We start from the raw sequence: 23926 nt of genomic DNA on the forward strand, positions 1-23926 counted from the left end.
TCTCTGCACAACAGGAAAGCAGTGATATTAGTTTGCTTATTCTAGTAAATAAAAAAGAAAAGGAGTAATCACAGGTATTTTTCCATCCTTTTATTTAAGTATCTTTCCACTGAACCTTTTCTTGTTCGGACAAGGAACTTCACTTTTCACTAGGTGAAACATCTTAAGTACATGAAGATAGGTCATACCGACTCCATTCAAAATATCACAGGTATGCTAGGGACCAAAAAGTGTATTTGCATAGCTCATTTAGAAATGGAATTAAAATTCAGTCCTTGCATCCTCTTTAGGTAGAACTTCTTGCTGATAAACCTGCATTTCAATTATGCTTAGAGACAAATGGTAAAATATGAGCTTTGTTAAGCTTCAATTTCAAAAAGTAAGGCCAAGTTGTCTAATACATGATTTAATGAAAATGTTCCCATTGCCTATGGTAAGAAAATTATTTAGTCCTATAAATAGTAGCAATGAGCAAAGTGTATAGGTGTATTGTTTAGCAGGTCAGTCTAGTTTAACTGCTTACAAAAATTTAGAATATGACTAAATCAAAGATGCTGTGTGTGAAAACATGGCCCTTTTGAAAGTGGTGGACAGTTTTTTCAATAATTTGTACTGGTACTTGTGCCATGAAATATGATGCATTGATATTATTGCCTGTAACAGTGAAGAAAAATGCTACAAAGGCAATAGAATGACCACTATCATGGTAGTCACAATGATATTTTTAAGCCTATTAGGTGCTGGAAGTCTGTCACATAAGCAATGTCTATATGAGGCCCATTGCCTTTAGAATTTATTACAGGACTTGAACTGATTAATGCAGCAGGAGTTCCACAATCAACCAAAAAGTTAACTGTAGATGATGACTCAGGTGTTTTGCAAAATCATTTTCTGGGAAGAGGTTGGTATTTGTAGAAGATTTCTCTAACAGACCATCCCTAAGAAGATCACCATACCTGATGTTTGTGGTGTCTAGCTCCCTTTACCTCAATCTGTGTTTCCATGCCCTTGTTTGTCACCTCTGAAGTTTAGGTTTTATGTTCTATAGGTGGCTGATGTAAGCCACATCATAGTGGAATTTGAATTTCCCTCCATGTCCAAATTCTATTACAACATTACAATTCATAATTTTTGACATCTCAATTGAATTTTAGAGCAGTAGCAACTAACTCAAAATGAACAGAACATTATAGAAAAAAATATAGAATTTCAGAGTTGTGCCTTTTTCTGAGTATCCCAAAATTTATGAAGAGAGATTTGCTATGTCCCTGTAAAAGACATGTAAATGTTGTCCTTGTATATTTGAGAAAGTGGAGCAAAATGGGCTTGTGAATTTTGTAGTTTCTCAGGAAGCCTAAAGCAAATCCAGGAATAGAACTTAGCTGCCTGATTTTCAGAGTGACACTTTAGTCCTCAACTCATCCTTTCCTCTTTGGACATTTATTACAAGCCTATCAGAATGGCTCTTTCCATATAAAAAGGAATGTTACTTTTGCAGCTTTAGTGCTAGAACATCATAGAGCAGCTAGACTGCAGCTTTTGTAAACACATTGTTAGCAAGGGCAAAAAAGTCAACTTTGTTCTACAACTTTTTACAGAACATTCTGGCTGTGAAAGTAGATTTCTAAATGCCAGGTTGTGTTCAAGTCATGCAGAAGTTCAAGGCAATTTATTCAACACAGGGAAGGAAGAAGCAACCTCAAGACACTGTTTATGTTGTCAAAAGAATATCGTTAGCTCTGCTGTGTTATGAGAATATTTTCCTCTGCATTTCACTGCAAGAGCAAATTCTGACATACATTTGACGGCATTCCAATTGACAAAAAATAACATGTTAGCGAGTCAATACCACTGAGAAACCAATGTGATATCTGAGCAGACATCAAGATGAATTGTTCCAAGGCCCAAATGTGCAATTGGTACTAAAAATAAATTTCTAATTGTATTACATGTCTTTTGGAACATGTACATCATATAGAGTTGATTTCCTCTCTACCATTGCCTGATTTCTACCTAAGAATAAGCATGAATTTTCTCCCCCAAGGTCACTAGTAAACAATTATTCAGAAAAATAATATTATGCAAAAATTATGAGCATATTACTAAGCCTGTTATCAAATAGGCAGTGTTCTGTCTTTTGAATTATTTTTGAGACTATTCAGACTCAGAAATATGCCATTACCTCTAAGTCCAGCATAGTTTACCATACAAAAACCTCTTATTTTGTAAGTCAATTAGACAAGAATGCTTGATGCTGTTTCTCCCCTTAGCTAAAAGCAAGCAAATATATTTGACTTGAAACTTTGGGCAAACTGCCCCTTAGCACGTGGTCATAACTTTCTTACTTTGGTTATATCATAACTGCTTTTAGAGTGTGAATGTAAGGGAGCACTAGGAAGTATAGAAAGACACAAGGACATACATATTTAGAGATGCTGAACAGGACTTCAATAAATCTAATTGAACTAGTTGCAACTAGATACATCTCCTGGAGAAACATGAAGGTCTGGATAGAACTTTCTGTTCTCTACCTTGAAACTTTATTTGATTAGGTTTGATGGATTGCTCTCTTGCTTATCCAGTAGCAGGAAGTCTCTGCATGCTGATATGGTGATAAATGGACATCATTTCCCTCTCCTTTTTCAAATTTCTTTTTTTTTTCTTTTTCTTTCCTTTCCCCCCACCTTTCTTGGTCAGCTCTCCTACATGTGCTTATTTTTGTGATATTTTCTCTGGCTGTATCAGTGGTCTGCCAAAAATCATATACTATGCAGCTGGCAGGGTGAGGGAGGTGATTCTGTCCCTCTATTCTGCTCTTGTGGGACCCCAACTGGAGTGCTGCATCCAGCTCTAGGGCCTCAAGCACAAGAAGGAAATGGATCTGCTGGAGCACAGCAGGAGAAGAAGGACCAGAAGGATGTGTTCATGGTCTTTGCATGGGAATTCACCTGGAAACATATCTCACATCTTAGATCTCCTTCTGGAACAACAACAACAAAAAAATCCACTTTAGCATAATGTGATAAATCAATATAATTTTAAAAGTTTTAGCTTCACTTTTGATCCAACTCCTATAATACATACTATAACTCATATATATATATATATAATAGAGATGCAAGATTAGCTTTATCAGTGTTTCAGTGAAAGGGGCTCTTTAATAGTTTCCTGGTCCTGACCAAGAATCATGGTAATGGTTATTGCAAACAATAATCTGTGATGTCTGTGATGCTTCTCTTTCAACAGGGATTAAGCCAGAACTTAATTATGGACATAAGATCACTAGGCACCAGTGTTTTATTTAGAAAATTTCCTTTTAACATTTCTGCACCACAAATAGCAGCCAGTGCCTGTGTCTCAGGAGAGCACCACCTCTACTACCATACTACCATACCATACCATACTCTACTCAATTTGCAATAAAGATTGAGAGTTCTAATATAATTTTATATTTATTTTCAAGGTAACCTTAGCAGTCCCTTGCCCACTGCAGAGGTCTCTGTTTTGCAGCTGGGTGGCATTTATTAGGGCAACTTAGCCCATGTCCTGGCTACATTTTTTGGCTAGTGTCAGAGTACTTTTTTTATCTGTTGTAATTTCACTGTGATTATTAAGAGTATATCTTTGAGGTATACATGGTTTTATTGCATTAATGCTATAATTGTATCTTCAGCTGGCACATCTTCCTTTAACATACTGTTTTAATATAGCAAAACCTACTATAATGGTCATAAGTATGACTCTATTCAGACTTTTTACTACTAGCATACATGTCATGCCCTCAGCCTGTGAGACTTAGTTATGCCAGGCTTGCCTCAGGGATGTTTGTTTCCTTTTTTTCCTTATTGTTTTGATGTGAAATAGTACAAAATTACTATAATAGTAAAGGAAACAGCTCTTTTTTGTTCTTTTTTACTTGGTGATTTTTTTCCCAATTACCATGACCTTTCAAACACAACATTGATAAAAAAAAGTTAAAAAAAAAGGTTGAAAGTGGTTAACCCTGCTTTTGTGCTTCAATTCCTGCCATCAGAATTGCCCAAAATACTTCTGCAACTCAAAACACAGTGGCTCTTATTTCAAGGCTGCAGTATTCAATGAGACATAGCCATGTTTTATTGTTTAAATTTGCTGCAGTGTAGCATCAGCACTTACAGAAACAGTTAACCCTGGCACCAGAACACAAAAAAACAGGAGTCAATGAGAAAAGTAGCTGACTGATAAGTGGTAGGAATAGATAATAGGGCTCTGCTGATGGTAACTGTATGGACTTGTATGATTTGGTGTAGCAATGACTGAACTTAGTGCTGCTTGTTAAAGGATTTGTCTAGCAAGAGAGATTTACATTATGACACTAGAAAATGGATTCCTTGAAGAGGTCTAGAAACAGACTGGATTCTCTGAGCCCTTTACTCACTTTAAAAAATGCAGCACTGAAGTCAATAAAATTACACTTGCAGACTACTCCACATGTTTTTACTCTTTGTCTCTGGGATTCATTGTATATTAAGGCTTCGTTTTCTAACAAAGCTCATTACTCTTGGCTATGTTAGCTGCACATTTAGCTTGCATGCCCAGTATAAGAAGGATGGCTAAAGACAACAGTGTAATTTGTTATTAAAATCTGGATTTTTTTAAACTTTTTTTTTACAGATTAATCTCGGAAATCTTGGGCAGCTATATAAAATCCGCATTGGCCATGACAACTCTGGAAATGATCCCAGCTGGTACCTGGAGGGAGTCAGACTTGAAAGAGTAGTCCCTGTGTCTGCTGAAGAGATTTGTCTCCCCATAGAGAGCTGGCTTTCTGAAGACAAGGGTGAAGGTGATACGTGGAGAGAAGTGGCAATAAGAAACCCTGCAGAGGAGCTTTTGCCATGTACGTGCTCAGTATTTTAGCTCATGTGTTCACTGACCATATCCTGTGAGTATATGACAATTTTTCATGTTTCCTCCAGGACAACAAAAGCCCTGCTGCCCAAAAGCCAGTGTAACCATGAAGCAATCCCTTCCCTAGCTCCAAGAGAGGGAAGTGATCCTTTACCCCCACTCCCTTCCTTCCCAAAATCAGAATAATAGCTGATGGCCAGGGCATCTTACCCTATAAAATGTTTGATTTCTCAGAGTGTTCATACATCACTGGTAAATTCTGCTCTTTAGAGAAAGACTTCAGGTAAGAAAGCAAGGTATGTAATGTCATGTGATATCCAGCTCCTTTTAGCAAGTTTGAGATCATCCTTTCTTGTCCTGTATATGTCATGATCCGTCCTAGTGAATGGATGACGTGATGGTTCATAGGAGGTGATCTCAGGGTGCAAAAAACCAACATGGTACAAGGGGGTTTGCAGTGATAATCAAAACAAATGCACCTTTATTGAATGACCACAGCAAAATGCGATAGAGAGATTAAGGGAGAGAAAAATATAGAGAAAGAGAGAGAAAAGAGAGAGAGAAAGAGGGGGATATAGCTACCAAAGGTAGAGATGAAGTCCTTTGGTCCAGTCCAGTCGAGGATCCACCTGTTATGTTGGGAGATCTCAAAATCTGTAGCTAACTCAGAGGTTTTTATTATGATAATTCTATTGAAAATTGGGGGGGGGGGGGGGGAGGACAGATACAATAAGGAATAGGTGTAACAGGTAGTCCATGTCCTCAGCAGTAAGTGAGAGCCATTGTTTTCTTGGTCCAGTGGTCACAACCTGACGGCAAACATCTCGCTTTGGTCAGCTTGCCTCCCCCACACACCTACCCCGGGTTGGGGGTTTCAGTCCCAGTCTTGGAAGGAGGAGAGGGGCCTTTTCACATGGGGGTTTCATGTCTCAGTCCTTGATGGAGAGGCTTCTTACATCTCAGTCTGTCTGTTACAATGGTTAAGGATGGGCGAGAGGGGTCTTCTCTTGGAGGAGGGACCACCCCAAAGCTCAAACCAGCCAGGCCAGGAGGTGGGGAGGATTCCAGGGCTATTGTGCAAAAAAGGGCAGGGTGCCCCTTTGAGTTCAGCGTGGCATATAGCAAACACCACCTGTGGAAACAGTGAGCTAGGAATCAGGCACATGATTTTGACCCCACTGGTGAAACAAACGGGTTTTAATTTTTTAATTTTTTTATGTTTTAAGTTTTTAATTTTTCGGTGGTCTCTCTCCATGACAATCGTGAGGCAAAATGAAGGCTATTTTGGACAGACTCTCACAGCATAAAACATACTTTACAAGAAATCAATTATCTGAATTATCACACACGTGTTTCTCAAATCAGACTTGAGCCACAGCCATAGAAATTGTTAGCTGCCGGGTGACACTTTGAAACTTCAAAGTTTATGACAGCTTTGATGCCCTTTGATGCCAATTTAAGTGAAGTGGGAAACAGCCCATCATATAAAGTTATTATTTAAAAGTCCTGGGCCTTTACAGAAGAATATGGATTCAGTATAATCACTACGTGTGTTTTTTTTTAATAGATTCTCTTTACATTAATAGAATGACAACAATGCAGGTGATGGCCAATAATTTCTTACAGTGATAGGTCTTACATAGATAGGTGATACCATTTAGTAATTTGATTCAAGTTGATGCAGTGAATTTTGCAAGGTGTCTGGGATTCAACATAAAAGAAATCATCATGCATTTAATGACAATCAAATAATTTCATAAGAAAATATCACAGAAGTGAAAACCCCTAACTCAAAAGAATATAATTCTCTGAAAAAATATTAAGAATATGATATGTGAATGTTTTATTGCAGAGCACGAAGACGTTGAAAAACATGTATGAGCCAGCTCACATTTCTGCTTTGCTCTTATTTGCTTTTTTTTTTCTTCAGAGTAGTTATTAACTTCAAAAAGTGGGACTGATCAGGATGAACCAAGTTTTATGATCATTGACATGTACCACAGTACCATATGCCACTCACAGTGACATATATGTCATTTACTGGTGTAATAGAAAAACAGTGCAGAAGCCAATTAATTTGTACAAACAATCAATTCAGCATTAATAATTCAAATCTGTATTACGCAGTTTGAAAAACATATTCATAGAAAGGTACTAATATTCTGGTCAGTGCACTCTCTATATATATTTATATATGAAAAATCAAATCATTTCTATCAAATGCTAGAAATATCTTTAAAACAGCACATTTATATAGTCTTTAATCATTGTATTACTGCATATTTCCTTGTATTTGCAGGAACATTATTAAAATATATGTTTCAAGTGTGCAAGAAAAGATACATTTCCAAAAGAACTTGGAAATTTCTCGAAAATTTAAGTTTTACTAATTAGTTATTGATTTTAGGAACATTTAAATTGAACATCAATACAAACTCAGCAAGGATTCCAAAGGATTTCCTATTTATTTTCTCAAGAACAAGAAAATGAAACACTATCCATTTTCATTTCCCATTTAAAAGCTAATTGCTTGCAAGCACTGAGCAAACCACATCAAGTCACTTTCTCCAGCAGAAGAAACTACATGCTGGTAATTACTTAATGAGGATTTGATATGATTTAGGAGTTTGTATTCTGTACTTTCAATTTAATCTGTGATCTTCTAGTGATAACAGATTTGCTTAAGTATAAAAGTCATGTGCTAGAAACTTTAAACAAAGCAAACAAATGTAAACTAAGCACAGAAGGCATTGGTCTTGTAATTGCTGTTCTTAAACACTTTCCTCATTGCTCAGCTTCTCTCTCAGAAGAAATGGTAATTTTTCCTTCTTTTTCTCCCTTTCCCCAGCTGAAGTTTTCCATGCAACCAATATGGACCCAAAGCCTTGGAACAATTTTTTGACTCCTTGGCTTTCTTTTTTTTTGCTAGCATCTTTTCTTAAGATCTGAATATATTTCCTGAATCTGTTAGCTTTTCTTTACCTTCTTCTCTGAACTTGCTTCTTTTCCATTCAGATTTCTCACCTTGGCAGCCTTTCTTAGTTTTTCTCACTGTTCCTCAGCCACTTTAAAAAACTGACACTAATCTAGTTTCCTACTCCAAGTATTGATTTCAGTTCTTTGTCAATCTCTCCATCACACCAGTCTCAACTTACTTTCTTAACTCAGATTTCTTGTCCCTCCAATGCAGGTCTGGCTTTGTCTTCTCTTTTCTTATTTTTTCCACATTGCCAAAGCTTCTGGGTCCATGGCTTCTTTTTCTCTTCCTATTACATCTTCTCTTTTGCTTTTCCAGCCCTGGGATCTAGAAAACACCTGATCAGTCTTTGAAGTTGTCCCTGAATTTAGCATGCTGTTGTACTGTGTGATTCCTGGAGTTTTCCTCCAACCTGCTTTGTTTTTTGGGGTTTTTAGGTCTTTTTCTGTGATTCTTCTATGCAAGGTAGGTCCAACAGCTGGGCTCAAACACTCTATCTAATCCCCAGGTGCTCCTGGATCCCAGTCTCTCCAGTTGTTGGAAAAATAGACATATGAGCCCCTGAGGCTGCAGCCCTGCTCCAGCCTCTAGTACAGGCAATTTCCCTCATGCCCAGACCAGCAGGTTTCATCCCTACAGATACCCATACCTCAGGGTGTCTCTGGCAGCTGAGCAGGACTCACGTGGTCCCTCCAACACTCAGCTGCTCATGTGGTCTTGTGTCACGGACATATTTTATGAAAAACATTTTTGCTAGGATTTTTTCTCCTGAGATGCTGAGAGGCCTCAGAAATGAAATGTAAACAATGATTATCTGTGGCTGTGGAATGCACCAGGTGCATCTTTGATTGGTCTCATGTGGTTGTTTTTAATTAATGGCCAATCACAGTCCAGCTGTCTCAGACTCTCTGGTCAGTCACAAGATTTTATTATCATTCCATTTCCTTTCTATTCCTTTCAAGCGTTCTGATGAAATCCTTTCTTCTATTCTTTTAGTATAGTTTTAATATATAATTTTCTTTCAATATTATATATATCATAAAATAATAAATCAGCCTTCTGAAACATGGAGTCAAGATTCTCATCTCTTTCCTCATCCTGGGACCCCTGCGAACACCACCACAGTCTTGCAAACAACAACCACAGCAGTCTTGCACTCAGAGACATGGGCTCTGACCCCTGATCCCACTCACTGACAGTTTTATTCCCTTCAGTCTCTCCAGTTGCTGCCATCCAGGATTCCAAGTCCAGGTACTGGTACTTGGACTCCCTACCCAGATGTGCACACACACAGAGAACAGATGTGATCTATTTTCTGACACTACTTCCTCCCCAGGTCACCTACATCCATCTATTTTCCTGCCTTTAATTCCTCTTCTAAATGTCTTATAAGTCTTCTTCAATCACAAAATCTTCTTCTCTTCTGCCCTATATTGCATCTGACATCCTTGGGGCATCAAACCTCTTAAGTATGAGAGATACTCCCAATTGTCTCATCACGGTGGGTTTTTTGCCCAGACTGAGACTCCTGGGACAGCCCTGCTGCAGGGGTTGGCAGAGTGTTTCTTTTCCCTAAGTCTCTATGGGTTCCCACCTGCCCTTGTGCACCTGTGGTTGTGGAGATGGGCTGTGATGGGCCTGAGCAAGATGTTACCTGGACTGTCCCCTGCCTGTATTCGTCTGTACATGTGCAGCCCTTTATCACAGATCCTCACACGGGTTGTCTTCAGATATGACTGAACTTTTGTTCCAAAGGGGAACTCGATGCAAGAGGTATTGAATTTTCTTACTGCTATGGTTATGTGAACATAAATGTCAAATGAGGATATAAATGGGTAAATGTGTCCTGTTCTTGTTCACATATTCAAAGGTATAACTGTAATGAAATGAGATAAAAGACAAATACTGAGACTGAGGCAGGAAAAATTCCAGCTCCGAAGATTTAGTATTCTTTTCCACTTGGAGAAGTGTGCAGGCAAATACAGAAAGGTCAGAAGGTGGCCAGTGACTGAAATAGTGCAAAAGATGACCAAAGCAAATAGTAATAACACAAGTGTTATCTCTGCAAAATATTTATCCCTGTTTTATCACTCAGGAGGCACCAACTACATAGGTAAATAGTCAAGTTTCTTTTTTGTAAAATTCATTAGCAAGTGTGTTTTTCAAAGCTGATAATTTTCTTGCATGTCATGAAGAATATATATATATTTAGACTATTGCTCCAAATATTACTAGTGGAGATTAGACAGCAGTTAGTGGAGATTAGAGTGAGAACTATAATTCTAACTGAAATATCCTAACCTGATATTGTTTTCGTATTTGTGCCCTTTAAAATAATATATGCACCACTTCTGAGGAATAGTGTCCCTCTTAACCAGTATCAGCCATTAAGAATTTGCTCTCTTTTGGCCTTAATGCTGCACTAACCTGTATCTTTACCCTTCTGTCATGGCAAAATGCCAAACACCCTTTATGAAAGCCAGGTGGTGACAAAACCAGAGATTCAACCTTGCTGCTTGACAGATTGAGCTAAAATGACCATTTCATTCAAGTGGGCATGTCATATGGAAAAAAGGGAAAACCTGGAGCAATACTGTGCAATACTGTTCTGGGACATTGGTATGCCAGCATAAAGAGAGGACTGAATAGAAACAGTTGGACAATTTTAATGTTGTGTGTCATTTAACATCTCTCCAGGTTTTGTGCTCTTTGGCCAGTTTGTCTGTTTACACTGGCAGCCTGGTGGGAGTGAATTTGCTCAGTGAAGCAGTCAGTGCTAAAATCCCACTTAATTAAGTGTCCTATGTGCTCTTTATGGGAGTCTAGAGGGAAGTTACTTCAGGCTTGTTCTAGTCTGTTCCCCCAGACTGACTGCCAGTTTGTGTCAAGATTGTTGTTAATGTGTTCCTGGAATGTATTATCTGGTATTATCCTTTTTTCATCCAAAAAGGGCCTAGTTCTTTGCTCTAAAACCAGTCCATGCTGCACACCAGAAAGAAGGAAGTAGAGCCAGCCAGGGGATTCAGCAGTATGATAAGAAAACCAGTGTCATTAGGCACAGACAGCTGTGGATCTTCAATTCATTTGCTCTTAGCCAGAGCAAATGAATTGAAGATATAATTCTCAAATAATTACTGTACTTTTAGTGGAATTATTTTCAAAAAAGCTGACAATAGGACAGCAGTTTGTACCAAGAGACCAGTGTTTCTGCTATGAAAACTTTCATTTTCAGATTCTCAACAATAAATTCTTCTTTAATTCTATTAGGTTTCTTTTCTTCTCCCAAAATGTATCAACATATTAACTTAGTCTTTAGTGCGAAGCAACTGGAGGTATTTGTTTACTGTTTATATTTTCCAAAGGCAAGTGTCATAAGTCATTGAGTTCTGTACATTACTTCTTCCAAAGGAATTGGTAATTATATACTGTGCCCGAAAACTGGGATCAAGCAGTCTCTTGTAATTGGTGAAGACTCAGGTATATATCAATTTTCTGTATTGGAAACCCTGATTCAGGTGCCCAGAATGGGACATCTGGAAAAAAGGGCTCTCCAACTCATGTTCTACTGCCTTTAGTATGCCCTTAGGTTACCTCTTCTTCACAACCAGGAAAACTTCCTTTCTCCTTCTCTTTTGTCCAAGGTAGTTCACTCCTTATGTTATCAACAGATGCCAGAAGCTGGAGGTGGGATTTAAAAAACTCCTGAAGCCTCATGATATTATCTCAAGAGATAGCATTTTTATAGGCTGAGCAACAAGAAATTTGGTACTAGTACACTTGACTGCTCATATGACTCTACAGTACTTTTTAGATATTTGCTTCTGTCATTTTTTAGCACAGTTATTATGCTGCTTTAAAGTCTGCCTTTTAGAAACTCCTCACCTCTGTCTGAAAACACTTTCCTTCCCTTTTTCATCTGTTTCATCCATGCGTCCATGTTGCAGATTTTTCTGTTTGGTTTCTAGAGCTTATCTAAGGTTACCCTGTGAGCAATTTGAAGATTTCAATCACTTATTTTCTGAAAGGTCATTTTCTTTTTTATTGAGTTCTAGCTGAGATTTTTTTCCCCCTGCTATTCTGCATTAATTAATCCTCTTATATCCTTTATCAAAGTTACTGTGTTTTCCAAGACATTTCTTCTGTTACTTTGATGTGCTCCACAGATGGACAGATGCCTAGATGTGAGTCTCACAGGTCCCTCTCAATGCTGAAACACTGTTTCCTGACTTCTGTTGAGTGGCTGGTTTTATGAAATATTTTTAAACTTTTTTTGCCTTTTTTTTTTTTTTTTTTGCCTATAGGTTTACCTCTCTCTGAGTGTTTTGTCACCCCAGTTTACAGCTGGTGAAGTTTCACTGAATCAGCATATAGTAAAATGAAATTTCTACTACGGAATAGGGGATCAGGCCGCACATTTCTATTTTTCAGAGTTTTGGGATGGCTTTTTTCTTCCTGCAGTGAAGGAGGTCTCCATTGCAGATGGGCCTGCAGTGGGGGCCTTAGAATAGGTTGGTTACTCAAAAGAAATGAAAGCCCAGTCTCAGAGGCTGAACACATTATCTAGGATTATTTCACTTTACTCTCTACACAACAAAGTGTGTTTTGTGAACAATATACAGAAAACTGAAAATGGAAAAAAAATCACATATGGTGAGTTTTTTTGACTCAGCAGTATATTCAATGGGTAGGTTTGTTCTCCAGATTTGGTTAAATTGTCCCATCGAACAAGTGGTGTACCTTGTTTTATCTGTTACAGAGTGGCACCATCCCTCTTTTTCTCTGCTTTAAGCAATCTTTAGCTCAGGAGCCATTAGCACTAGCACCTTTTGTAGCTGCTCTGCAATCTAAAGGAACTGCTTGATAAAAATTCAACAATTTGAATCCTCCCTGGCTGGTCTGTGCCTAGGTTTCCATTTGCACAGAAAAGGCTTAATGTCCACTATCTATTTAGAGAATGTTTATTTGAATATGCGGGTGTTTCACCATAGTGGCCATGTTCACCATGTTCTAATTAGGCATGTGTGCATTGGAAATTATTTTCCTTGCTTCGTTTTTTGTGTGATTCCCATGAAATGCGTTGTAACATATACTCAAGTTAAGGGGTATAAACATTCCTTTTATTAGCCTAATATAATAGCCTGTATTGTGTAGCCTATATTTGTAGAAAAATTTAGAGCACAAACTCTTACTTTTTGTTAAGAAGGTTCCTGTATAAATAATGCAGATTGTGTAGCTTAAATAAATGTCAGACTTAACATTTTACAGATGGTGAGGGATGTATAGACACAAGAAACTATGGAAAGTATTTCCCAGTTTTTTACATTTCAAGATGTGCATGCTGTCTACTTCAGACTGATTTATTTAGGCTGGTAGCAAAGGAAAGCTCTATTTAATGATTAGATCGTTATCGTCTCTCTGGTTACCACAGAGATGCACAGTGCTAGAAAATGCAGTATAATTTATTTATCTGTTAATATCTTTGTGTTTTGTTATAATTACCTCTTGTTCTCTTCTCCTTCCATGAAAAGACTTGTTGGTATTTCATTTTCATAAACATTTATTGTTAAACGGTTTCTTTAGAAAACTCCATTGAATATGCTTTAAAATTCTGCTTATAGTTACTTAATTTTTTTATTTTTAATCATGGAAATTACTTGTAGTTGTAAGTAATACTAGTCTTTCTATGTAAACAGTCATAACATAAACACTCTGTACCCTTTCCTTTCCTCCCACAGATACTTTGCATTTTCAAAATTAAGAAAGTAAGAATGTAAGAATGTGAAGGAGATTTCAAATCAATATGTCCCCTTTTTTACTATCTGCAGTGTCTCGCTTCATGGGTAGTGCAGCCCTGTTATTAAAATATCTGGTCACAGATTATTATAATTTTAAGCTTTTTTTTTTGGAAATGTAACCTCTGTCCTTTCTCATTCCTAAATATTTTCCCCCTTCATTATCAGTGTGGCTCTTTGCTTTCCTGCACATTTTCTGTCATAGTTTGCTGCCACCCCTTATCCTCTGCCCTTTGGCCAGTTATGATTATATTAGCAGTTATGATATAAAATTTAATTTGGATATATAGCTCAATTATGCTAATTATCAGGTCAATTTATCTTTGCTACTTGCTATTAATATCTAGAATTTTTTTATCATGATTTTTTAATGTTAAAAACCTTGAAACTAGTTTTTACAAGGCTCTTCAAATTTTTGAAGATATGTGTGTATTATTGAGATAATTTATATTTCACAAGCAGTGTTGATACATTAATGCATGGATGTGAGAGCTGCAATGAGTGCTTGGAATTACAGAAAATAATAAAATTGGTCAAGGAACACCACTTCTATTTAGAGTCCCAGGTGTAATAGTGATAAATAGTTGGAGACTCAGTGTTTTCGGATAATTTTACACAGATTAAAAGAAATACACTATTTTGATTAAGCATAGAATCTATCCATAACATTTCTCCTCTTTTAATACTTGTGGTGCTACTTTTCTCCCTCCAGTATTTGTAGTATTATTTTACTACTTGTTTAGGTTCTCATCTGGGAATCAGAGTAGCTGTTTTTCAGTGATGGTGGACAACATGATGTTTGAGTTTTATAAGCTGACTTGGGACACAGTGAATAAAAAATGTATGGAAATGTAAGATTCTAGTAGCTATCTGGTGGTTTAAGGGTAACAGTATTTTAACTAGTTTTTGTACAGTATTGTCCAGTTTCAATACTCAACATTGTAACTGTAGATTATATATATATGTGTATATATATATATATATATATAAAATCTATACATATATATTCTCTTTTATATATCATGTTATATTCTGTTTTGTTATATTCTGTTTTCATCTTCGTTCCTTCTTAAAAGGAACTAATTGTGTTTTTTAGGACTTCTATTACCTTTCTTCACTCCCAAGAGCTGTTAAAATTACACATAAATGAAACAGTAATCTTCCATGTGATCTACCACATAGCAGCAGAAATGGCCAGCTGTGATTAGAATAGAAACACTGCATGGAAAAATTGCCATTAAAATGTAAACAGGATTTTTTTTTTAAGTCAGAGAGAGAAAAACTGAAATGAAACATAATAATATATGATGACTGCAAAGAATTTTTTAAAAATAAATTTGCGCATCTGGATAGTTATAAAAATAATATTAGTGGGGCATAGAACATCTTAATACAGTAATTCTAAATTATATTGCAGAATTCTTTGAAGATGTATATAATTTTGGTAAGACTTTGGTCTAGACTATAAGGAAAGGCATTAGAACGTTTTAAATATATTTTAACTGAGAGCTGTTTTTGGAAGTCCTATCATTCACTAGTGACACATGTAGAAACTTCCAAAAGCAAGGTTCATTTTTTATAGGTGTGGGATCTATTAATCTCTTGCCCAGCTTTGTACATGGGGTGAAAATCTATAACCCTTTGGATTTGTGATTGTTATTCCTCTTTTAAGAGGAAACAAAGGTTAACAACCCAGATAATTGTTTTGCATAAATCTGGAGGTTGAAAATGCTTTGGTACCAGTGAAAAGTAGCTTTTATTTCAGATGATGACTCGATATAGTTTGGTGGTCTCCAGATAAATTGCAAAGAAAGACTTTGTGAACTAGCAATGCGTAGCAGTGCTCAGAATAATGTGGTTTTCTTAAGCTTGGTGTTTTCATATTTTTTGTGAAGAGAATTAAAATATTTGAACCTAGAAGTGACAAATTCATGGATAGCTGTTGCCACTTGCAAACTCGAAAATCAGAGTTTTCTGGCAAAATTTTGATGAGGACACTTTAGAATCTTGTGCAAGCTGCAACGATAATCTCAAGTTTTTTCTCTTTGTAGTGTTGGTGTATGAGATCCATGTATACACAGGGGCTAAACTTGGTGCTGAAACAGATTCCAATGTTTATATCAACATCATTGGGACAAGAGGAGATGCTGGCAAAAGGAAACTCCATAGATCTAAGAATAATAATGTTAAGTTTCGACATGGACAGGTAAAGTAAAAACAATGGTGCTTCTGATAAATAAGAATAAATTATGGCTAGAAAATTGTTTCATCAAGAAATGTAAAAATTCTTTTATTTACAAGGTTTATTCAAGCATTGACCATTTTCCTTATTCAAAATTCCTTACCTAATTGCATTATATGGTTAATTTTTATCTGCTTGATCAACCAACTGAGAGCTTTAGATATTAGAATTTGGGTATTTCAGTTATTTGTATTGCACATATAAATAAAAAGGTAAGAATATCATGTTTGTTGTCCTGAACAGATCACTTTCGATTTTAGAATCAGGTTCTAAATCTGTATTCCTAAGTATGTTTTCCAAACTTGGTGAGGCACATAGGGCTAGAAAATATAATGTAGACACAACATTGAACTTTGAATTACAACAAGTAATTGAAACTGATCATTGTGTCATGCCAAAGGTATCAGTGCTATCTTTGGGGAGTAATTTTCAGGTGTTATTTACCTTAGAAAATTTTGAGAGATCCTCTCTGTTTGGCCAAGATGAATATAAAACAACTATATTCATTTTGAAAACAATCAATCAAACAAACAAAAGATTAAAAAAAAAGCTTTTCTATAATGTTAGAGTCAAAGCAATAGCTATGTTTAAGAGCTTTATAATTTTCCTTGTGTGGTTCCACAGATGGATATTTTCTGCATAAAGGCTGTCTCACTGGGTGTCTTGGAGAAAGTTCTGATTAGCCATGATGGAGCTGGTCCAGGTAGGATTTAATTTCCTAGAGACCAGTCTGTTTTCAAGTCCTTTTTAAACCAAATGCACTTGTTTATGCTGCATCCTTCATAGAAAATGTGACAGAAGGTCTTGCAGTGATAAAAAGTCTTCCTGCAGGTTGGTCACTGTGATGGGATGATGAAAAACTGTGGTAATGGACAGAAAAATGGTCATGAGTTTAATGTCATATAGTGTTATTCTACTCTCTGTTTTCACAGTTATTTATAAGAAAGAACTATTTATTTGCATGTAGAAAACTCTCAAAAGTGTGGCTCACACTGGTAAGACAATCTTTCACTAGACAAACAGTGAAAACTATCCAGGAAGGAATTAAAGATATTCAGCAGCTGACAACTGAAGTAGCTATAAGACAATGTCCTCACTGCTTTGGGCAATTGTAGAAGATTTGAATATACATTTAATCTGTGAAAGTCAATGGGGAGCTGTTCCAGTGAGCGACATTGCATTCAGCTTGTAGGTTTTAGAGCAAAGAAGAAAGAATTTGGTAATGAGATGAATTTTGGGTACAGGCCCTCGAAGAAGTGTGCATTTCCCTGGAATGATGTAAATGCAGAGAAAGCATTTAAAAGCACCAAAGATGTAAATACTGCAAATATGCTTGCAGATTAATATCTAGAAAGAAGCTAAGTGAAGAGAGGGATTTTAGGCAGTTCAGGGCTTCACTGATAACAGATTAGAAAAGCCCTTTTACCCTACTCTGTTCTGAAGTTGCCCCAGGCAACGCCCATCTTGCTGTCTGTACTGCCAAAGGCTCTGAGCAGGCTTGTGACTATTACAGAAATAGCCATGACAGTGCAGCCTTGGAATGGTGTGTAATCTTGTTTCCTGTAGTTCCATAGAGTTTGCTGCCTTCAGCAACATGGATGATTGTACACCTGAAAGTTTCACATGATAGAAACCCAAGATATAACACGAACGGCACTGTGGTGGAGCCCACCTTCCCTCCATTCCCCACAGCACCCTGCCATGCTCGCTTCCCTGACATCTCCTTTAACAGGCAGCACAGATGAGCAGGAACAGCATTACAAATCTGTAACCCAGTTCAGCTATCTCAAGATGTTTTTTGACATTGGAGTTCAAATGTGTGGGTTTGAAGGACTGTCTAAACGGGACAATGGATTGAACTCTATCTGTAACAAAATGTATGCCTTGGTAATTCAGGAGGCTGTTCATTGTACTCAGCACAGACAGATCTCACAGACATCTTTTGAACTATATCCAAGATTAGCCCCACATAAACCTAGCTTGAGGTGGCTGAGGGGTTGAGAGCTGGAAAAAGATGGTGGCTCAGAGAGACTCAGCCTTTTGGGGATTGAGAAGGAGAAAGGAAGATTCCTTCAGAGGTGGGGTACCCCTTTTTCTCATCACTTGCCTGAGTGACAGGGCAGGAGGGTCTTTATTCTTGATTTGGAGTCTGTCTTGAAAAGATCCTAGAACATATGTTTTCTTTGGGTCTGCCAGGCTCTAGGGCACAGATGTACTCCCACAGCTACTGTGAATGAGAAAAGTGAAGGACTTTTGTCCTAGGGAGCAGGGTTTGCTCCATGCACTACCTGGGGATGCCCTTTCTATGTGACAGAAACTGCTGCCTTCCAGACTCAGGTGCAGCCAGGAGGCAAAGCACAAGGATGAATAGGATGGTTGTTTCTGACCAAAACATCCTGCATGCTGTTTTGCTGCAATGTGCTGCTGGGTAATGGTATGAATCAGGTGAAACCTCATAAGCAATGTGACAAGTTGTTGTTGGAACCCAGGACATCCCTCTGGCTGTCCTGAGCAGACAAGACCCCTGCCACGGGGCTCAGAGACCCTGGCATGGAGCCCAAAATGCCTGTGGTTTTGATTATGACCCATGGAGCAAGTTACCAACCTTAGATGAAGATCTGCAACAGTTAAGTAGAATGATAGTGAATTTATCATGGGGTGAAAAAGTAGATTTTGGGGTTTTTTAGAATGGGGGTTCAGGGGCAAGATGGAGGGATCTGGGTGTGTCTAGCCTTTCTCCTTCTTCTTCTTGGCCTCCATCTTCTGCTGTGATGTTGGCACTTTTAGATTGGTTTAGAGTAGAGGCTTACTGTCTAACATAGGTGATAGGTATTGGAAAGTAATTGTAAATATTTTATATGTAATTTTTAGTATTAAGACATAACACCACTCCGGGGGCAGGCAGAGTGCCTGAACTGTCTTGCTGAATGGACCTCAGCTGGACAGGAGAAAATATTTTATAGATAGGGAACAATAAACAACCTTGAGACCAAGAACTGAAGAGTTCTGACTCCTTCCTTGAGTGCTGGGCTGGGAAAAGAGAATTTCCAACTTTTTTCAGGGTCACTGTGACCAGCAAAAGGCCCCAAGACAAGTTGTGAGTGGTGCAGGTACAATGAGAATAGGATATATGAGAAGGGCTTCACAGGACAACCAGACCAGTCACTAGGATGGTCATTGGAAGTTATCTAAAAGATCAGCATGGACGTGCCAGTGGTTACTGCAGTTAGAGAAAAGATGAATTCAGTAGCCCAGCAGAAGTGAGAGTGCACAGCCCCACTCCTGCTGGTCTCATAGCAGCAAGGCTGAGTGTGTGCTCCCCACTGACATGCACACAAACACATTTCTAAAACACTAATGTGTGCACACAGCTGGCCATGCAGACCAACACAGGCAGGAACTCAGCACGTACACAAACAGTACAAGCGGCCTTTCCCTGTTACCCTCTCCAGCTGAGCAGAACAACAGTCCATCAATGTCAAATACAAAAAAATATGCACAGGATGGATATATACAGCCTCCAGTAGCTGGCCTTAGGCAGTCAGTCTTTCTGGTTGCTGACTCTGGATCCTTGGATCCTCAGTTTTGCCTGTTACTGGCACCAAGACATAAAAACCCCCTCCAAGACGGCAGCCCCACTCCATTTGCACATGAGAACATGTGGTAGTGTTCACAGGGGTTCTTGGATGAGGCAAGAGACAAGAATGTTGATTCCATTTTCAGAAGGCTTGATTTATTATTTTATGATATATATATTACATTAAAACTATACTAAAAAGAATAGAAGGAAAGGGTTCCTCAGAAGCCTAGCTAAGAATAGAAAAGAATGATAACAAAGGCAGCTCTCTCGGACTCTGTCTGAGGTAGCTCAGCCTTGATTGGTTATTAATTATAAACATCTAAGATGGGCCAATCTCAGATGGACCTGTTGCATTCCACAGCAGCAGATAACCATTGGTTTACATCTTGTTGCTGAAGCTTCTCAGCAGGAAAAATCCTAGTGAAAGGATTTAATGAAAAGATGTCTGCGACAAGAACATAAGTTTTAAAGATTTGTTAATTAATATTTTTATATATGCAATAAGAAGTTCACTCACAGAGGACAAAAATTTCCAGCTTTCACACAAATCTTGATTATGGGCATAAACAGATTTGTATACCAACATTCTTGTGCTTGATTACTGGGAATAATCAAAAGATGTAGGCTGGGATGTGAATGGTGTTGACAGTTCAGAGATGTATGCATGTATTTGTCTCCAAGACAAAAAACCCACCCCTCTTAAAATTAAAACAGGCAAAGGCAGAAAAGAATTGCATCTCTTAGGAGACACAAAAAATAATAAAGCTTTCATTCTGTTAATATATCTTATTTATTTAGATGAGATCTGTCTAAATGTGATCTGTGTTTCTGCTAGAAAAAGATAATCTGGGCTTTTTTTCTTAAAATTTATTTAAAAAATAGTATGATTTCACATTATAAACTTTTGTCATTTCGACACAGGCAGTGGATGGTTCCTGGATAAGATTGTCATCAAACATAAAGAAGGAGAGGAAGCTCATGAGGTTGTATTTCCTTGTAATAGGTATGTCATTCATGAACAAAAAGAATTTGTTACCTGCCAGCAACTTAATGAAAAAATTTTAGAGCAGATATGTGCACACAAACTAGATGTTTGAGCAATGCCCCAGAGTTTTTCAACGTACAAGTGATGCAAAATTTTGCAGCTGAAGACAAGGAAAATGTTCCTATATTGGCATGGAAGGGAGTAATAGCCTAATGCAGAGAAGTGCCAAACCAAACATTGCATAGGAGGAAAGGTGCATTGATTTTTTTTTTTTTTTTAATATAGATAATATAGAAACCATGTGAAATTAAATAAGCTTTCAGTTCTCAATCTTTTGAGAAGTATTGTTCTGAAAGTAAAGCTCTGAAATGGCATTGTTGTCATCCTGGAAACATGGTGGGATGGCTTGCACATGACTGCAGTGCTGCCATGGATGACTGTAAACCCTTCAGCAGGGAGAGGCGAGGAAGGACAGGAGGTGAGGCGGCCCTGTATGTTAGGGAGTATTTTGATTTTCTAGAGCTTGGTGATGGTGCTGATAGAGTTGGGCATTTATGGGTAAGAATCAGGGGGAAGGCCAGCAAGGCCAGTGCTGTGGCAGAAGGGTCTGGGTCTGTTACAGACCAGCCAGCCAGGAGGAAGAGGCAGACAAAATTTAATATGAGCAGCTAGAAGAAGCCTCACAATTGCCAACTGTTGTTCTTGTGAGGGACTACAAATACAATGCAGCAGAGGAGAAGGAGTTTAGGAGGTTCCTGGAGCCCATGGAAGAGAACCCCCTGACACAGTTGGTGAGGTAGCCAAGTACAGAAAATACCCACTGGATGAAGGAAAGATTGAACCACTTCATGCCTTCTTCTCCTCAGTCTTCAACAGTAGTACCAGTTCTCCTTGTAGCCAGCCCCCTGAGTTAGAAGGAAGGAGTGGGAAGCAGAATGAGCCCCACAATCCAAGCAGAAAGAGTCAGTGGCCTGCTGCAGCACTCAGACATAGACAAGTCTACTGGGCCGGAAGGGACCCACACAAGGGTGCTGAGGGAGAGGCATTGGGTCACAGCAGTCCCATGCAGTGCTACAGACCTGGGGATGAGTGGCTGGGAAGCTGTCTGGTGGAAAAGGAGCTGGAAGAGCTGGTCAACAGCCAGCTGAACACGAGCCAGTGTGTGCTCAGGTGGCCAAGATGGACAGTGGCAGCCTGGCTTGGATCAGCAGTAGTGTACACCAAGGCCATGATTGCCCCCTGCACTCAGCACTGGTGAGGCTGCAGCTTGAATCCTGTGTCCAGTTTTTGTCAAAAATGGCTTTCTACTTTTAGAAACCGCTAGTGATCTTTTGTTTCTTAGGATGGAATGAGGGGATAGGTCTCAAAAGTTAATCAAGCTATTTATTACAAAAAAGTTGAAATACAATGGAGTTTAGACTTCACGCATAAGAGATTTATTCATAGAACTTGGTTCCATACAGGAAATTAAATGTGTTATGAATCTTCGGTTTAAACAAATACAACATCAACATGGAGTCAATAGAATAGAAGCTGAGAGTGAGCACATATTTATTTTTAAATAAGTGAGGTTGTTGAAGATTTGGAAATATTATGTGAACAAGGGGGTTCAACTGAGAGGAGTATGAATGCATGTTTGCAGCGAAATGATATTGCAGAAAAGCTCCTTAAATTCATCAGTATAAAAGAAAAATAAAGTAAGAACTGAAGTTCAGTTTGTTGCTGCAGATCTGCAAAAGTTTTACAAACTTCCAGACCTGAAGGTTTTATATATAATTCTAAGTACAATAACTATAACTAACCACTGCAGGTTTTATAACTCTCTCACATGTACAGCTGAGTCTCTGAACAAATAAATAATTAGTATTTCACACAATGTACTCCACTACTCACTTCATACAGCTACCATGAAAATTCTTCTTTGCCTGGAGCAAATTGAACCAAATTCTTCTTATATGAATAAGGCCAACTGTGCTGAAGGTATAAAAGAAAATTTGATCCTGGAAGTAGTTTCAAGGTGTAACATGATAAAAGGTGTATAAAAAATACTATTGGAGACAAAAGGTAATGGTCAGATGATATATGCTACACTAACAGTTTTTATTAATCTTATTATTTTTGTTTTTGCAATGAAAGATGGTTAGATGAATATCAAGATGATGGGAAAACAGAGAGGGAGCTAACTGCCAATAGTAAGTATTTTGTTAAAGAAAATTTGTTAAAGCACTACAGTATATACTTAATGCCTAGTTATTACTAAAGAACCCTTCCAGATAAGACCATAACTCAAAAAAGTGATAATAAAGCTAGCTCACAATTATTTTTCCTGCTCATATTTTAAAGCATGGCAGTTCGATGAAGACATTTCTTAAAGGTAAGAGTTGTTTTCCAACCATTGTTTTCTATACTATAGTTTTTGCTGTTTGAATTTAAATCAGCATTGCAAGAAATATGTGAGCAAATGACCTCATTTGTATGTGTGTTTTCTTGTATATCATCTGTGAGAGAACATGACAAATTGGCTGGCAGTACTCTACAGGAAAGACTAGACCTTTATAAGCAATTGAAAAAACACAGAAACCATTTCTGGTTTTCTTCCTACTTCTACTATTCTGTTCTGAAATCAACCAGGAATTCCTTTGAGAAGAGATTCAAGAGTTCTTTTGTTTACCCCAATGTCACTGTCATTTAATACTTGGGGACAGGTCCCCTAGCAAACATCAGCAAGTTGAAAAATGTGTTGTGAAGTGTCAGTGGAAACATTTTCAGGTCAAAATTCCAAAGTAGCCAGAAATAATGCAAGCTTATCTCCAAATGCTCTAGTGAAGCTAAATGTAGTATGTGCATTCATTTGCCTAAATCTGCTTAATTAATAAAAAGACATTGATAAAAAACTTCTTACCCAGCTTTCTGTTTCTATATCTACAAAGACATTCTCATCCTTGTAATGCACTAGTTACCATCTCGGTGTTTCTTCCTAACCAGAAAAGAGAAACAGACTGACACACATGTTTTTTATGAACATTTAATGTAAATGGCTATTCTGTGCAATATCTCTGGGAATTTTATGGGAACAACTAAACTAAATAAAGTAGTGTTTCCATTTTTCTCTGAAAACAGTGACTTGCTTTCTGTAGGATGAGTCCTAGCCTCTCAATCTAGTTCTGGTTTCAGTGAAAATTGAATCATTCGCATTCAATCAAACAGTTTAGCCAACAGCTTTATTATTCCACAAAAGCATGACTTTGACAAGAGGAGAGTGATGAACTCTGGTAACTAAAGACTTTCTCACAGAGACAGTTGATTTTCACGAGTGACTTGGAATTGGATTCTGCATTCTGCTAAGTGCACAGTTCTGAGAAACAACCATAATATCTGTTTCACCTTATGTTCAGAAAATAGACTGTATTTTACTACCAGTTCAAAATTTTTCCCAGCACAGTTTCATTCTTCATTATGT

The 23926-nt window shown here is 37.8% G+C and overlaps 1 protein-coding gene across 1 annotated transcript in view; it reads left to right on the forward strand.

Annotated features, from left to right (window-relative positions):
* RP1 (RP1 axonemal microtubule associated) overlaps positions 1 to 23926 on the forward strand; it is a 165645-nt gene that overhangs the window by 61433 nt on the left and 80286 nt on the right. The window contains exons 24-29 of the mRNA XM_077191277.1: positions 4654 to 4879; positions 15711 to 15865; positions 16526 to 16604; positions 20403 to 20484; positions 22603 to 22662; positions 22818 to 22840. Of these exons, the coding sequence (XP_077047392.1) occupies positions 4654 to 4879; positions 15711 to 15865; positions 16526 to 16604; positions 20403 to 20484; positions 22603 to 22662; positions 22818 to 22840 (625 nt within the window). The remainder of the gene's footprint in view (positions 1 to 4653; positions 4880 to 15710; positions 15866 to 16525; positions 16605 to 20402; positions 20485 to 22602; positions 22663 to 22817; positions 22841 to 23926) is intronic.

Source organism: Agelaius phoeniceus, chromosome 1 (genome assembly GCF_051311805.1).
Source record: "Agelaius phoeniceus isolate bAgePho1 chromosome 1, bAgePho1.hap1, whole genome shotgun sequence".
Lineage (NCBI taxonomy): Eukaryota > Metazoa > Chordata > Aves > Passeriformes > Icteridae > Agelaius > Agelaius phoeniceus.